At 39.2% G+C, this 17992-nt stretch overlaps 1 protein-coding gene across 4 annotated transcripts in view; it reads left to right on the top strand.

Annotated features, from left to right (window-relative positions):
- Window positions 1-17992, top strand: part of INO80 (INO80 complex ATPase subunit) — a 168772-nt gene that overhangs the window by 47525 nt on the left and 103255 nt on the right. For all 4 annotated transcript variants that reach the window (XM_059712805.1, XM_059655721.1, XM_059712640.1 and 1 more), the window contains 8 exons: window positions 277-397; window positions 1476-1690; window positions 10224-10277; window positions 11321-11524; window positions 14378-14573; window positions 15730-15797; window positions 16915-17124; window positions 17586-17666. In XM_059712805.1, the coding sequence (XP_059568788.1) occupies window positions 277-397; window positions 1476-1690; window positions 10224-10277; window positions 11321-11524; window positions 14378-14573; window positions 15730-15797; window positions 16915-17124; window positions 17586-17666 (1149 nt within the window). The remainder of the gene's footprint in view (window positions 1-276; window positions 398-1475; window positions 1691-10223; window positions 10278-11320; window positions 11525-14377; window positions 14574-15729; window positions 15798-16914; window positions 17125-17585; window positions 17667-17992) is intronic.

Below are 17992 nucleotides of genomic sequence, written 5' to 3' on the forward strand. Positions count from 1 at the left end.
AGTAAATATTCTGGTGGAGACTCAGAAGCATGAAGAGTTTTGTCTCTGAAGTTATTTCCAGCGACTTGTATGTCCTTGCCAATGAATCTATTTTGTTTGAAGTTTAGAAAGTAATTCACTTTGATGTACTAAATCTTTATTGGTCTCTTTGTGGGAAGAATATTATATTTAGGAGGTAGGGTTTTCTCAGGCTCAGCTTTCTGTAGTAGAGGTGATTTGAAGACTGTGCTGTAGGACATAGGTAGGCCTTTCTAAGAATCACTGTCTTTGCTTCAGTTGCAGCAATACCAGTACTACAGCGCAGGCCTGCTCTCCACATATGACCCTTTCTATGAGCAACAGCGTCACCTACTTGGACCCAAAAAAAAGAAATTTAAGGAGGAAAAGAAACTTAAAGGTAAGCATATTGGCCTGCCTTCCACATTTACTCATTCTTTCTTTTAGGATTTTGTATGGCTTCCTGATGCATTTGGACTTTGAACATAATCCATGTAGAAATTTGCTTTATCTGAAATACACTAGTTTCCCCTGTCTAATTAGTTGTAAGTACTATTGACTTTATTTTGTATTTGATTTATGATCTTTTCTAGAATAATGAAGACATAAGAACTATGGGTTCCTGGTTTATTCCAATTAGTTTATTCCTTTTTTCTTCTATACCGTCTCCAAATGTTGACAATGCTCTGGGAGTGGAAAAAGTTAATATGAAAAGTAACCTGAAGTGTTTGGAATAAGTTGTAATTGTTGCTATATGTAGTTATTTAAAACAGATTACCTCCTGATGATCTTATGTAGTATTTTTGCATGTTGGTCAGGAAATGTCCTTTCCTATCTTACTGAGCTATCAGCAGCTGGAAATCAGGAAGGAAATAGGAAGGGGATGTTAAATTATCTGTACAGACAGATTTTATTCCTCTTGAAGGTATGAACTTCACTCAGAAAGATTCTTTTCAGCCTTTTTCCCTTCTTTCTCCCACATCCTCCTTGTTTATCTCTGTTTTCTCATTCTTCACACCCTCCCCCTCTAATTAGGTTTCTGTTCCTTGTATAATTTCGTCTTCACAAGTCTTAGCATCACATCAGTTAATGCCTTTTTTCTTTCTCTATTATTTCTCTTTAGCTACCTTACATTGCTACCAAGTAGAAATGTTTTCTTCCTTTTGACCATTACCTGAGCCCATGATACTTCATAAACTTTCTTTCCTGTTGTTGGGTTCAAAAGAAAGTCAGTTTTTATGTTTTATTTTGTGTTTCTCTTTCATGTAAACAAAGGGAGTATCCAGTGTTCTTTTCCAAGGTAGTGAGATCTTCCTCTTGGAGTATTCATGGCCTGAATAGATATACAGATAAACATTGCCAGCTTCTGGTAGAATGAGGAAAGAACCTTGAATTTTCTTAAAGTGATGAGGTTGTTTTGTTGCTGTCTCCTGGGAAAGGGAAGAAATGCAACCTCTGAAAGACTGTTTCTTTTGTAGCCAAGTTAAAAAAAGTGAAGAAAAAAAGGCGAAGAGATGAAGAACTTTCCTCTGAAGAATCCCCTCGTCGCCACCACCACCAGACCAAAGTCTTTGCCAAGTTCTCTCATGATGCACCTCCTCCTGGCATCAAGAAGAAGCACTTATCCATTGAACAGCTTAATGCTCGTCGCAGGAAAGTATGGCTCAGCATTGTGAAAAAGGAACTACCAAAGGTAAGTGAGTGCCTCCAGTGCAGGCGGTGGCGAGGATATTTTTTCTGCCTGCTCTTTAAAGAGGAGCTGTGAGAGCTAGATACCTTCACACTTCAGAAAGGGAACTAATTTGTTGAAATTGAAAGAATGCTGAGTAGTACTCTCTTCAGTTAACTGTTTTTCTAGAATTTGATCAGAATTCACAAGACAAATAATTGTGTGATGCTCCTTGGCCTTGAGGAAGACACATAGTTTTATTACATATAGCAATAGAGATTGACAGCAAGTAGATAGGTGATAATAGAGGAAACTAAAATGGTGGAGATGTTTGTTAGAGAATTTATAAACATTTGGCTGTTACTGAATAATACAGGCATTAAAAGAAAATGTGAATGATTCAAGAGAAACATGTATAAGCATTCTTTTTAGTCTTCTAATAAGTGGTGCTGTAGAAGGTAGATGGGGGAAGTGGAGGAAAGTATAGGGGGAATAGATGGTGATAGAAGGAGACTTGACTTGGGGTGGAGAACACACACTATAGTGTACAAATGATGTATTATAGAATTGTGCACCTGAAACCTGTATAATTTTGCTAACAAATATCACCCCAATAGACTAAATAAAAAAGAAAAAAAATAAGTGGTGCTGGGACAATGGGGTAGCCACTTAGAAAAAAAATAAAATTAGATCTGTGTCTCAACGCATGTACTCCAAATGGATTAGGGATCTCAATGTAATACAATGAAACCATCCAAATACTAGAAGAAAATGATTGCATTCCTATTTAACCTTTGTGTAGGAAAAGAGTTTCTAATTGTGACTCAGTATTCAGAAGCAATAAAAGAAAATATTGGTAAATTTGACTACATAGAATAAGTTTTTACATGACAAAAGACAATTGGAAAACTGGTAGAGATTATTTACATTGTATACCATGGTCAAAGGGCAATTATTGCTAACAATGAATAGCTATTAAAATTTGAGGGACAAAATGCCATAAATTGAGTAAACAAAGAAAGATACAGAAATACCCTCACCCTGGCTGCTGTGGCTTAGTTGGTTGAGTGTTGTCCTACACAACAAGGTCATGGGTTTGATTCCTGGTCAGGGTACATGCCCAGGTTGCAGGCTCAATTCCCAGTAGGAGGCATATGGGAAGCAACTAATTAATGTTTCTCTCTCTCTCTCTCTCTCTTTTTCTTTCTTCCTCCCTCCCTCTTCTTTCCTCTCTCTGAAAATCAGTAAAACCATTTTTAAAAAATGGCCCTCAAACATAGTAAAAATGTTCAATAAGTCTCTCATAATTGGAGTAATACAAATTAAAATGAGACCTGTCACACAGGCAGAAATTTAAAAATATGACCACGCATTCTGTTAAGGAGGCTGTGGGGAAATAGGCACTCATACATGGCTGCTAAGAATGCAAATTAGAGAAAACTGTTCTGGAGGTAAAGTTATCAGTATCTAACAATCTATGTATGCGCTTATTTTTTGAACCAGCGCTTCCATTTTTAGGCATCTACCCTGAAGCTAAACCTTCAGCAGTGTAAGCAAGGTTATTTGTTGCAGCATTATTTGTAATTGCAAAGTAAAGAAACAACCTAGACGTCCGTATGTGGGGCTTGAATTAAACACTGGTAGATCTACACAGTGGATTATTTTATTTTTTATTTTTTTTTAATATATTTTTATTGATTTCAGAGAGGAAGGGAGAGATAGAAACATCAATGATGAGAGAGAATCATTGATTGGCTGCCTCCTGCACGCCCCTTACTGGGGATCGAGCCCACAAATCTGCATGTGCCCTTGACTAGAATTGAACCTGGGACCCTTCAGTCCATAGGCTAAAACTCTATCCCCTGAGCCAAGTCAGCTAGGGCTACACAGTGGATTATTATGCTGCCGTTAAATGAAAGGGATGAGGATGTCCTCTCTGAACTGATATGAACAATTTCTAGGACATACTGTTAAGTGAAAAAAAGCAAAATGCAAACAAGCATTTAGACCATTTACCTTTCATATAAGAATAAAGGAACACAGAAAATGCCCAAAATATACTCATTTGTGCAGAATGTAGGTGGAGAAGGATGGATATGTAGGTAAAAGGAATAAAAACAGGAACAAACAATTAATTATATTAGAAACTAGAGGCCTGGTGCACAAAATTTGTGCGCTGGAGGGGTGGGGGAAGGCGGTGTGTCCCTCAGCCTGGCATGTGCCCTCTCGCAGCCTGGGAGCCCTTTGGGATGTCCAACTGATGGCTTAGCGCTGCTGTGGAGGCAGGAGAGGCTTCTGCCACTGCCGCTGCGCTCGCCAGCCATGAGCCCAACTTCTGGTCGAGAGGTGCTCTCCCTGTGGGAGCGCAGTGATTACCAAAGGGCGGCTCCTGCGTTGAGCGTCTGCCCCCTGTTGGTCAGTGCGTGTCCTAGCGACCAGTTGTTCCTCCGTTCAGTCTATTTGCATATTAGCCTTTTATTATATAGGATGAGTACTATGCTTAAGTTGCAGCAAGTGGGGAATTTAAAAACTCACCTAAGTAACAGGAGAACAGTATTTTGACTGAATATGTAAAGCTAAAAGACCAAAAGAGCAATACCTAAATGCCATAATTGACAAAGTAAAAGTGTTTCTCAGGAAAATGAGGTAGCACTTTTAAAACTAATTTATTTACATAGTAGAGGCCCGGTGCATGAAATTCGTGCATGGGGATGGGGGGGTCCCTCAGCCCAGCCTGCACCCTCTCCAATCCGGGATCCCTCGGGGGATGTTTGACTGCCTTTCGCAATCCGGGACCGCTGGCTCCTAACCACTCGCCTGCCTGCCTGATCGCCCCTAACCCCTCAGCCTGCCTGCCTGATCGCCCCAAACTGCTCCCCTGCCGGCCTGATTGCCCCAAACTGCTCCCCTGCTGGCCTGTTCGTCCCTAACCGCCTCGGCCTCACCCTGCACCTGGGACCCAGGATTCCCTCCTCCAGCCAGTTGCAGGCACCTGGTACCCGGGCTTCCCTCCTTCTGGTTGCCTTTTCAGGCTGGCTGCAGCCACGGGATTGTGGGTGGGCAGCTTTGCCTGGGCCACAGCCGCAGGCATCTGGGACCATGGGGCGGGCAGCTTGTCCCTCTCCCAGGCCACAGGTGCAGACGCAGCTGCTGGCGCCCGGGACCACAGGGTGGGTGTCTTATCCCTCTCCCGGGCCGCAGGTGCAGCCACTGGAGCCCGGGACTGTGGGGACTGTGGGGCGTGCAGATTATGCGCTCCCCCCCCCCCCGGGCCGCAGGTGCAGGTGCAGCTGCTGGAGCCCGGGACTGCGGGGCGGATGGCTTGTCCCACTCCTGGGCTGCAACCCCAGCCTCTAGCACCTGGGACTACAGTGCGGGTGGCTTGTCCTTCTCCTGGGCCACAGCCTGGCTGGTCCCCATTCCTTAATCCCAAGCTCATTTGTGCCTGGCTGGTCCCCATTCCTCTCTCCCCCAGTGTTGAGTGTCTGAGCCATTAGGGTATGAGGGTGTGACTACCATTTTCATATTAGCTCTTTATTATATAGGAGTATTAGGATTGAACAAATAAATACATTGTAGGTGAGAGCCAGTTTATCACTGTTGAAAAAAGAAGTTGTAAGTAAGAAAAAGAGAGGGGGAAAGCTAAAATGAAGCCTGTTAAGTTTGATTGGAATCAGAGATACTAGTATAAATTCATCTTTTTTCATATATATATATATAGATAGATAGATAGATAGATAGATAGATAGATAGATAGATAGATATAGATATATTTAGAAATATATTTGGCTGGATATGCAGGGATTAGTATGCGTTTTTTCCCCTACCTCTGTTTGTTGAAAGGGCCTAGTAGCAGTGACACTCCAGTAACAGTGAGTATATCTAGCACTCAGACCTTGATTTCTAAACACCTTTTATCCTACATAATAAACAGTTAATATGCAAATCGACTGAACGGCAGAACAACCAGTTCCTATGACACTCACAGACCGCCAGGAGGCAGATGCTCAACACAGGAGCTGCCCCCTGGTGGTCAGTGCACTCCCACAGGGGCAGCACTGCTCAGCCAGAAAGCCCAGCAGCCCAGAAGCTGGGCTCACGGCCAGTGAGCACAGCGATAGTGGTGGGAGCTTCTCCCAGACCTCTGCGGCAGCGCTAAGGATGTCCAACTGCTGGCTTAAGTGGGCCTAAGCCATCTGTCAGACATCCCCTGAGGGCTCCTGGACTGCTAGAAGGCGCAGGCCGGGCTGAGGGACATCGCCCTCCCCCAGTGCACGAATCTCGTGCACCGGGCCTCTAATTCTCGGAACTAGGACTCCTAGTTCCTGGAGGAGTAGTTTATTCCAGAACTTGCCAGAGAAAATATAAGGTGAGCCTTAAACATCTTGTGGTATCAGAAAATAGGGAAGTAATTGAAAAAAGGTGGAGGAGCAGGGTGGGGGTAGGGGGGAGCTTGTCAGAAGAACATAGTAATCAACCTGAAGGGGGTGGCCATTGTTACAGTAATTTGAACAACAAAATATATAGTAATAATTCTGAATTTTAACTCCAAGAATAAAGAAATATTTATGAATTCATACTCTTGAAAAAAAATGAATAAGCAAAAAGGTAAGGTAGAAGGAACAACTCTTCCTTACAGTAGAATTTCAACAAATAAGTATAGAAGGAAGGAAATAGAGAACCATTACACAAACACTGCAGTAATAATTGTTGCAGATTGGAACCATTGATGAATGCTAAAATTAGAGGGCAGCCTGGCCACTGTCAGTTAGTGGTGAGTGTTGACCTATGAACCAGGAAGTCACAGCTCCATTCCCGGCCAGGGCACATGCCCAGGTTGCGGGCTAGGTCCCCAGTAGGGGGCATGCAGGAGGCAGCTGATCAATGATTCTCTTTCATTATTATTGTTTCTATCTCTCCCTCTCCCTTTCTTTCTTTGAAATCAATAAAAATATATCTTAAAAAAATTTAGAGGGCAAAAGTTAGAGGAGAAACAACTTGCATAGATTCAAAGCACTTGCCTCAGCATACATATTTTACTACAAAGGGAAAGATAGTAACTATAGTGGTGAAAACTAGCAGAATGCACTTAACCAAATGATCCAAGTAAACATCACTACTAATATAAATTTTGACATCGTGAACTCCTTATTGTGATACACTGAGAATGACACATCATTTCTATGGAATTCTGTCAAAATGCATGTCATTTCAACCATGAGAAAACCACAAATTTTGGCATGTTTAAAAGAATAACTGATTGGTGTTTTTCAGAAGTGTCAAGGACATGAAAGAGAAAGATAGACATAAGAAATGTTACATACAGGAAGAGACTAAGGGGAAAAGCAACTAATTGCAATGTAGGATCCTATTTAGGATTCTGTAACAGTAAAAGAATATTAGTGAGGAAATTGTTGACATTCAAATAAGACCTATGGTTTAGTTAATATTTTACCAGTGTTAAATTATTTTCTTATTAATTATACTATGGTTATATAAGATGCTAAAATTAGGAAAAGCAGGGGGAGGTATGTAAGGGAACTATGTTATTTTTTGCAAATTTTCTGTGAGTCTAAAATTCGTTCAAAACAGTTTTAAAAAATATATGGCAAGAATAATGCAAGAAACTGCCAAGTATCTTTTACTCATATTTAGCAATTGTTTGTCTCATTTGCTTTTTTACCTAAATGTATACTTTTTCTTAGCCATTTTAAATGTTTGAGACTTTGTGCTAAACTTACTCCTAATAATTCAGTGTGAACTTCCTAAGAAAAAGGACATCTTGTCATATATAACCACAATGCAATTATAAAAATGATCGGATCCACAGACCATAATTCAAATTTTATCAGTTGTGTCACTAATGTCCTCTACAGTGCTTTTTTTTCTTTACTGATTCAATCCAAGATCCAATCTAGAACTACATGTTGCATTTAGTTTTCATGTCTCTCATGTCCTTGAATCTGAAACAATTTTTCATCCTTCATCTTTCATGACATTATTATTCTGAAGAGTATAGGCCAGGTATTTTGTAGAATGTTTCTGAATTTGGGTTCGTATGATGTTACCTCATGATTAGGTTTGGGTTTTACATTTTTGGCAGGATTGTTAGGGAAGAGATGTGTCCTTTGTATATCACATCAGGAGGCACATGATACACCTGAATCAATATTGGTGTTATTAGCTTTGATCCCTCCGTATGGTTTTTCTGTCTAGAAATTTATAAGTATATCCACAGAGAGAGTTTACGTATGAGCATTCTTGATGGGAAAAGTTATGAGGAAACATGCTTTAGGTGTCTGGTGATGAGGCTTCAGGTGATGTCTTTCCTATGATAAGGAATTCAGTGGAAGTATTTGAGATTCTTGTCTTTAAAAACTGCTGAAGAATTAGTAGGAGAGTCCTAGCTGGTTTGGCTCAGTGGATAGAGCATCCGCCTGCAGATTGAAGGATCCCAGGTTCGATTCCAGTCAAGGACCACGTACCTTAGTTGCGAGCTCGATCCCTGGCTCTGGTCGGGGCACATGCGATCAATGTGTCTCTCTCAGACACATTGATGTTTCTCTCTCTCTCCCCCTCCCTTCCATTCTCTCTAAAATAATCAATGGAAAAATATCCTTGGGTGAGGATTAACAAAAGAAAAGAAAAGAAAAGAAAAGAAAAGAAAAGAAAAGAAAAGAAAAGAAAAGAAAAGAAAAGAAAAGAAAAGAAAAGAAAAGAAAAGAAAAGAAAAGAAAAGAAAAGAAAAGAAAAGAAAAGAAAAGAAAAGAAAAGAAAAGAAAAGAAAAGAAAAGAAAAGAAAAGAAAAGAAAAGAAAAGAAAAGAAAAGAAAAGAAAAGAAAAGAAAAGAAAAGAAAAGAAAAGAAAAGAAAAGAGAAAAGAAAAGAAAAGAAGAATCAGTAAGAGGAAGTTTTGGTAAAGTGCCTTAAAAACTCCTTAAGCAGACAGTCTGAGTTGGGTATATTATAGAAACAGCTTTCATGCCCTCTGTAACTTTGTTTTTGTTGTTGCTAATCCTCACCCGAGGATATTTTTCCATTGATTTTTTAGAGAGAGTGGAATAGAGAGGGAAAGACAGAAATATCGATGTGAGAGAAACACATTGATTGGTTGTCTACTGCATGTGCCCTGACCAGGGCTCAGGTCCAGGAGGACCCTGCAACTGAGGTATGTGCCCTTGACCGGAATCGTGCCCTTGACCCGGAATCAAACCCGGGACCCTTCTGTCCACAGGCCAACTCTCTATCCACTGAGCCAAACCAGCTAGGGCCCCTCTATAATTTTCAATCCATTGTTTCTTCAGAATCAGGGAGAGCTTTTTTTTTTTTTTTTTTTAATATTTTATTGATTTTTTACAGAGATGAAAAGAGAGGGATACAGAGTTAGAAACATCGATGAGAGAGAAATATCGATCAGCTGCCTCCCGCACACCCCCCACCGGGGATGTGCCCGCAACCAAGGTACATGCCCTTGACTGGAATCGAACCCGGGACCCTTCAGTCCGCAGGCCGATGCTCTATCCACTGAGCCAAACCGATCAGGGCCAGGGAGAGCTTTTTAATAGTCAGAGAACCACTCACCTCTGCCTCTTCTGTATCTTCTCCCATGACAAATGAGCCATCATGGGAAATTCGGTTTCTTTAAACTGAAGTGGAAGACATAATAAGCAGCTCGAGGTTGCTGAGTCATCTTCTGTTAGGTCTGCCTCAGAATTTTTGTTGTTGTAGAAAATGATGTTTGAGTGGTGGCAGAAACTGAGTAATAGTGGCAGCAGGTTTGCCCTGGCTGGAGATGGAGCTAGAATCACAAACTGGGGGGCTAGTTTATCTTTCTTCTAACAATTTCTGTATCTGAGTGCCATGGTATGTGAGCTTCTTTGCAGATCAGCCTAGGAAAGCAGTGTTTTTTTAATCAGGGTGATATTAGAGTTAGGATATGGTGTTATATTTTTCCTAGTCCACTTCTAGCCTTCAATATAACTTAAATTCTTTCCAAAAGTGTACAGAAGACTCTAAGGCAGTGACAGCACTAGCTTATTATTTTTAATGCTAATTTAGTAGGTTTATATGTGGTTCTTGAGTCAGTAATGTATTTGAATATGCTTCACTTGATGCTTTTCTTTTTGGTTGCCTCCTGTACGCACCCCTACTGGGGCTGCAGATTGAACTGCAACTGAGGTACATGCCCTTCACCAGAATTGAACCCGTGACCATTCAGTCTGACACACTAACCCAGTGGTTCTCAACCTTCCTAATGCCGCAACCCTTTAATACAGTTCCTCATGTTGTGGTGACCCCCAACCATAAAATTATTTTTGTTGCTACTTCATAACTGTAATTTTGCTACTGTTATGAATCATAATGTAAATATCTGATATGCTATATGTGTTTTCCGATGGTCTCGACCCACAGGTTGAGAATAGCTGCAACCACTAAGCCAAACCGGCCAGGATGATGCTTTATTTTTAATCCTCAAGTTGAATAAAAGACAATGTCAGTACATAATATCTTCTCAAAAAGGAATCCTAAATGAAATAATTGTTTTTTAAATATTTTAGGCCAACAAGCAGAAAGCTTCAGCTCGTAACCTGTTTCTCACCAATAGCCGAAAGGTAAAATTGTAGCTTTCTATTTTCCATTTTATGTTTTGCTGGAATGGGCTCTTGTTCTTTGGATACGTAATTGCTGTTCTTGTCTCTTGTGACCTATTGATAATGAATCTGACAGTCCCTAAGAGAGTTTCTAAATGTTCTCAATCAATTTTATAAATAACATTGTTCTTCCTCACATTTCTGGTATTGGAATCTTTTTTGGTAAGATCATAGCCTATTCTTAATTCCTTGGGCAGACCACAGAATCTTCTTGCATTCAGTCTCTTCATCTAAGAAATGATTATATTAATATCTTCCCTTCGAGGGGAGTAACCCAGCTTCCTTTGAGAGTTGTGAGGATTAGGTGAGGTAATGTTCCTCGTTGTAGTTCCCTGAGCTAGTTAATTACTCATCCTCAGTTTCCTCATCTATGAAATGAGGATGATGATAATACCAACTTCATAGGGGTTTTGTGAAGAATAAGTTAGCTTAATGTATATTAAACTTAGATTGGTGCTTAGCATTTAATAAGCATTGATAGGTTTTATTATTATGTGTGATAACACTTTGTAACTTTCTAGCACATCTCAGATCATTATACTTTTTCTTTTTAATTTTCTAAGGCATTTTGTCTACAGATTTCTCATCCCTGATACTACCTCAGGGTCAAAAACTGGATCATAGTACAGTACAGGGATATTAATCAGTTTGGGGGAGAAAGAAATGTGGCCGTAGGACAGTGGTTCTCAACCTTCCTAATGCCGCGACCCTTTAATATAGTTCCTCATGTTGTGGTGACCCCCAACCATAAAATTATTTTTGCTGCTACTTCATAACTGTAATTTTGCCACTGTTATGAATCGTCATGTAAATATCTGATATGCCAGGATGTATTTAGGCGACCCCTGTGAAAGGGTCATTCGACCCCAAAGGGGTCGCGACCCACAGGTTGAGAACCGCTGCTGTAGGAGGACTGAATGGAATGAGGAATGCTGTGGTTTGGAGCCCAGGGAGCACTGGCGTTGGTGTTGGGTCCGCCATTGTCATAATGCTGTTATTTGCAGCTTGCCCACCAGTGCATGAAGGAGGTACGTCGAGCCGCCTTGCAGGCCCAGAAGAACTGTAAGGAGACCTTGCCTCGTGCCCGCCGCCTTACCAAGGAGATGCTTCTGTACTGGAAGAAGTACGAGAAGGTGGAGAAGGAACACCGCAAGCGGGCTGAAAAGGAAGCGTTGGAGCAACGGAAGTTGGATGAGGAAATGCGGGAGGTAGGACAGTAGCATAATATTTTGAAAATCCTAATTGCTGCAGCCATATTAAGAGATTGTTTGCACTTCAGAATTTATTTTTAAATCTAATCAATGAAGTTGTGTAAAAATGTTTTAAGGATGGTGATTTTAGTTCAGAAAACTAATTATATTCTTATTCTTTCAATAAGGCCCTCTCCCTGGCCATCACCTCTCTTTTATGCCAATTTCTTCTATTCTTTGCAGCCTATTTCTTTGTATATTTCTCGAGGACGAGAGAGAGAGAGAGAGAGAGAGAGAGAGAGAGAGAGAGAGAGAGAGAGAGAGAGAAGAAAAATGAACGAAAGTAAAAGGAATTAGCTTACAGCTTATCTTGGCTTGGTTCCAGGTGCTGGCTGCAGTTTTGATTTGTTAGAAGATCAGGGCTGTTTGCCAAATTTAGGGCCAGATAGGGAGAATGGACAACTAGCCCAGTTTTCTGAGACCTACCCCCTAACCTACTTTGCTGTTTTAAACTGCAGCTAGTACTCCTGCTAAGTCTGATGTAGGTTGAGTATATTGTTTAGGGAAGCAAGAGGGGAGAATAAGAGGACAAAGTTACTGTATTCCCTTTGGGAAACCATTTGGGATGAACGGAAGGAAAGTTGAGGTCTGAGAAAGAAGGGATTTAAAGGATTGGATGTTTTCTTTCAGTATAGGTAATATTCTTGCCAAGCAGAGCTGTGGAACCTGTCCTAAACTTTTGATCTTCCCTCCTTTATCATACCTTTGAGAACGAATATGGATTTTGCCCAGTTTATTTAATTCCCCTGGGTAACTTTTATCTTTGCTTGCAAGATGAACATACAGTATTATTGAATTAGTAAACATTTGATGCTATTGGGAATACTTACTGAGTTTAGAGGCATTTAAGAGTTAGTCACAGATCTTAAAAGTTTATAAGCAACTTGACTTATTATGATCTAGGTTTGTGAGACATTGTCCCAATTATAGTTATGTTGACTTGTATGTCTTTTTTTTTTAACTTTTGAAATAAAACTATTTTTGATGGATATTTATTGTTCCTTTTATTGACATTGTTTATTTAAACAATAGTTGCCTTCTTTAAGGTGACATTACTCTTTCTTTAAAAAATATTTTTTATTGATTTCAGAGAGAGGAAGGGAGAAGAGATAGAAACATCAATGATGAGAGAGAATTATTGATTGGCTGCCTCCTACACACCCCACACTGGGGATCGAGCCTCCAACCCTGGCATGTGCCCTTGACCAGAATCGAACCTGGGATCCTTCAGTTCACAGGCTGACGCTCTATCCACTGAGCAAAACCAGCTAGGGCCTGGACATTACTCTTTTTTGTTTTAGTTTTAGAAAGGTTTTCTTGACTATACTTTAGCTTTGGATCATGAGCATTTGTGTCTGTTATGAAAAATAAGCTCAGTGTTTTCTCAAACTCTCCGATTTTCTTCTAATTTGAATCTGGCTCAAATGCTATAAAACCCTTAAAAAAAGAATAGTTTTATGTAGCTTACTTTGGGACTTGGGTCTTTCTTGGCCTTATTCCTTATATTATTGCTGTTTTTCTTTGGGGAAAGTAGATCTAAGGATAAGTCACATACAATTCGTAGGAATTTTATTATAAAATAGTTAATGAAAAATGACTTTAATTTTGTATTGTGTGTGCTATATTTCATATTATTTGATCATTATGGTATTTGTTTGCTCATTTTACTGTTTATTTTGATGAATGACTTTATTTATTGACACAATGATTATTTTCCTAACCAGGTTATTTCAGAGGCACTTTGAATTAGCATTTTACATTTAAAAAAAGTATGTGTTTGTGAGCATGTATTTGGTTTATAACCATATTTTGGTTTATAACCATATTTTGTAACTATCATCACACGTAAACTATATGTTGTTTGGGGAGCATTTTCTTCCTTTCATTGGCTTATTTTTCTCAGATACTTTCTGCATTGACTTCAAGAATAATTTATAGCTCCTAGCACTTTGCCTTTTGGTGATAGATAAAGAAGAGTTTCTGACACGTTTACATTTTTTAATATAATGAAGCTATACAAATGTCTTTACCACCCAGGTTATGAAATAAAATATGTAGCTTGAATTTAGTTGCTGTCTCAGTGCCACTATAACAAAGTAATATAGTAAAGAAATAAGCGTTTTATTTTATATATGTATTTATTTTTAAATATGTTTTTATTGATTTCAAAGAGAGGAAGAGAGAGGGAGAGAAAGATAGAAACACTGAGTGGCTGCCTTCTGCATGCCTCCCACGGGGGATTGAGCCCACAACCTGGGCATGTGACCTCCTGGTTCATGGGCCGATGCTCAACCAACTTGAGCCACACTTGCTGGGCAGAAATAAACATTTTATTTGTTTATTTATTTTTAAATATATTTTTATTGATTTTAGATAGGAAGGGAGAGGGAGAGAGAAACATCAACGATGAGAGAGAATCATTGATTGGCTGCCTCCTACATGCCCCCCCTTGACTGGGATCGAACCCGGGACCCTTCAATCCACAGGCAGGCACTCTGTCCACTGAGCCAAACTGGCTAGGGCAGAAATAAACATTTTAGACAGAAGCCAACTGGAGAAAGATTTCATATTATAAAGGAGAGCAAAATATAGATTATTATTAGACTATAAATGAAGGTTATTATTTGTGTTTAGTACCAGGACTTGATTATTATAAAATTGTTCATTAGCAGTTTTCACCTTTCTAATGATAAAGAATTTATAAAGGAATTACATTGCAAACTATATATAAGTTTGGTGAATTTTGTTGACTACCTCTTGGTTTATGATTAATGGTGTGACTCTTTTCACTTCAATGTTTTTCATGTTTAGGCCAAGAGGCAACAGCGAAAACTGAACTTCCTAATCACCCAGACAGAGTTGTATGCCCATTTTATGAGTCGCAAACGAGACATGGGTCATGATGGGATCCAGGAGGAAATCCTAAGGAAACTGGAAGACAGTTCTACCCAGAGACAAATTGACATTGGTGGAGGGGTGGTAGTTAACATCACACAGGAGGATTATGGTGAGTCCCAAATCAGAAGTTATAGGAAGCCGATACCCTCCAGTTTTTCATATGTAAGGTTATACACATGATTAATTCTTGTAAGTTTTATCTTAACTGATACGTAATATTGATCAATAAAGGGGAATTTATTATACCAGCGTAGGAAAATGTGAGTGTTTATATAAAATAAAAATATAAAACTTTTATTCAAAAATTTGAAAAGGAAAGGGTCAGGTTATATGATCTTATAAGTTTGGGAATATTTTATATGTTCTTATACATTAGTAGAAATAGAAGATACTAAATTGGAAGAATTCAGTGAACATGTCTCAGAAGAGAACATCATCTCTCACATAACAAGGTTGTTAGTGATGCAAGTCAGGCATGAGAAAGAGACTGTTCAGTTTTAGTATTTTTGTGAACACAGGTAGGGAGGCATAGGGATGGAGTTTGAGAGGAATTTTACAGAGAATATTGATCAAAATCATGTTGAGCTAAGTGTAAAAGAGAAATGGGGATGCTTCAGAGTATCTTGGGGGTTACACATGTCTGTATTTCTTCTTTTGGAATAATTTCACCTGGCATAAATATATCACAATTTTGAATTCTTGTTGTCTTATTTTACTAGCTTTGACATTGCTTCATGCAAGAAACCCAGAATTAGGAGATGAGCTCAATCTCCTGGCAATTTAAAAAAAAAATCCTCACTTGAGGATATGTATTTACTGATTTTAGAGAGAAAGAGTGGGGGAGAGAGAGAGAGAAAAAGAGAGAAACATCGATGTGAGAGAGAAAATCATCAATCGGTTGTCTTCAGCACACACCCCAACTGGAGATCAAACCCACAACCTAGGTGTGTACCCTGACTGGGAATTGAACCTACAACCTTTTTGTGTACAGGACAACACTCCAACTGAGTGAGTCACCCAGCCAGGGCTCCTGGTGATTTTTTTGTGCTGGCTTTGGTTATGGGACACCATATCAGCCCTCTGCCTCCATGGTAACTTCCTTGCCTCTGTCAAATACTTAATTTGATCCTTTATGCTCCCTCATCCTCTATGAACCTAGGGATAAGTAGAATGGGGGAGTCACGGATCCAAACATGTTGATGTACATTGCATCTTTGAATGAGATCAATTAATGAGGTAGATAATCTATAAGTTTTCCTTTTCAGATAGTAACCATTTCAAAGCCCAGGCCCTGAAGAATGCTGAAAATGCTTACCATATTCATCAAGCTCGGGTGAGTCTTAAAAATGAAAAGATAAACTATAATGGGCCCTGGAAATAACCTGCAACCTTCTACTTGGGTGTTCTTCTTTTAGTCTTAATCATATTTTCTATGAAAAACATTGGCAAATGTTAGTATCTGTAGGTGACTGAGGAAAGGTGGAAAATGAACCTTCATATGTTTAAGCTTCAGGAGTGTGTGGATTGAAGTTAGGAAGTTTGCCTATTTTTTGTTCTATCAAGAAATTATGGGAAACACAGTAGGAAATGCATTAGAAAAGACCACATTTTTTGCTTGTTAAGCGAGCTATATTATGCCTAAAGAAAACTGATAAGTTAGTACCTTCATTCACTTCAGTAATAATTTGCTTATTTGTGATATAGTGCTTTTTAATGACGTAAGGAAGAAACTCCAGTTAGATTGAATTAAGTAAAGAAAACAGTTTAATAGACTGTCTAGGAACCTATATATAACTTCAGTAGGGTGGGTACAAGTCAAGGATAGACACAAACTTGACCTTCTTTCCATCAATCCCAACCAACCAAATTTTATATCAAAACTTTAATAAGACCATCTGGTGTGGTTCGGTGGTTGAGTGCCTACCTATGAACCAGGAGGTCACGGTTCAATTCCCAACCAGGGTATATGGCTTCTTCCCCAGTAAGGGGCGTACAGGAGGCAGCCGATTAATGATTCTCATCATTGATGTTCTATATCTCCCTTCCTCTCTAAAATCAATAAAAATATATTTTAAAAAACTGTAATAAATTTCTAGACCCTGGTCAGGTAACTCAGTGGTTAAAGTGTAGTTCTGTTATGCCACGTTTGGGTGTTCAATCTCTGGTCAGAGCACACACAGAGAAGCAGCCAAAGAATGTATAAATAAGTGGAACAACAAATGAATGGTTTTTTCTCTCTCGCCCTTCCTCTCTCTCTAAAATCAGTAAGTATAATTAAAAAATATATATATAAAAATGTCAATAAATTTCTTGATGAAGCAAGTAATCATATATAAGGCTTAGTATCTGTCCATTAAGAGCATATTTTTAATATAATTGTTAAATTGTTTTGTTCCAATTAGCCCAAAAGAGATGTTACATTTTTCTTCTAATAAAATTTTATTTTCCAGACAAGGTCTTTTGATGAAGATGCAAAAGAAAGTCGAGCAGCTGCCCTACGGGCAGCAAACAAGTCTGGCAGTGGGTTTGGGGAGAGTTACAGCCTGGCAAATCCTTCTATCCGGGCTGGCGAGGATATTCCACAGCCCACAATTTTTAATGGCAAATTAAAAGGTTATCAACTGAAAGGCATGAATTGGTTAGCAAATCTCTATGAACAGGTAAATTTTAGAATTATGCTATACCCATTATCTTTCACTTGTTACCTGTTTTTCTAAAGTCATTGGTTCAATATATTGTGAAATAAGCACAAGATAATGTTTTAGATTTCATTCCTTTTAAAAAGCTTCATCCTTTGGCAAGAATAAAAACGATGTCTCTATATTTTTAACCTGGAGATTTTATTGGAGAATATTTGTATTATATATATAGTTTGTCTTAGGTGGTCTTGGTAAGTGGTTGCTTGCTTTTGTGCCTGGACTAGATTAGCTAAAAAACTGGCTTCATGATTCACAGTTGTAGCTGTGGAGTTGGCGAATGAATCATTACAGCAGTGGATAAAGTGCTGAAGCTTGGAATCTCTGGTCACATTTGTTTGAACAAGTTTAACATTTTGGTTAGTTCTTTTTGAAGCTGTATGATGGAATGTGAGAGGTGTTAACCATGTGTGTTTTTTTCCCAGGGTATTAATGGCATTCTTGCAGATGAAATGGGCCTTGGTAAAACAGTACAGAGCATTGCCCTCCTTGCCCATCTGGCTGAGGTGGGTAGATGCTATCTTTCTATTTTTCTCTCTCTAGATCCTGAGGTCATTTTCTATTGAGAATCAGCCATTATCAAGCTCTATGTTAGGCTTTGTAGCACACCAAGACAGTAGCATTTGCTCCTTGCCTTCAAAGCCTTTACAGCGTAACATAATGTAGTGAAACATTTGATTTCCAAGAAGACTAGGACAATTTTTGAGAATGTATGGTTTGGCAACCTCTCCCACCACCTCCACCCTCAGTTGAGAACCACCAGTGTGGTGGCAAAGACAATGTATGGTTAGATCAGAGGACCTGAGTTCATATCTCAACTGTACACTTACTG

Source organism: Myotis daubentonii, chromosome 1 (genome assembly GCF_963259705.1).
Source record: "Myotis daubentonii chromosome 1, mMyoDau2.1, whole genome shotgun sequence".
NCBI lineage: Eukaryota > Metazoa > Chordata > Mammalia > Chiroptera > Vespertilionidae > Myotis > Myotis daubentonii.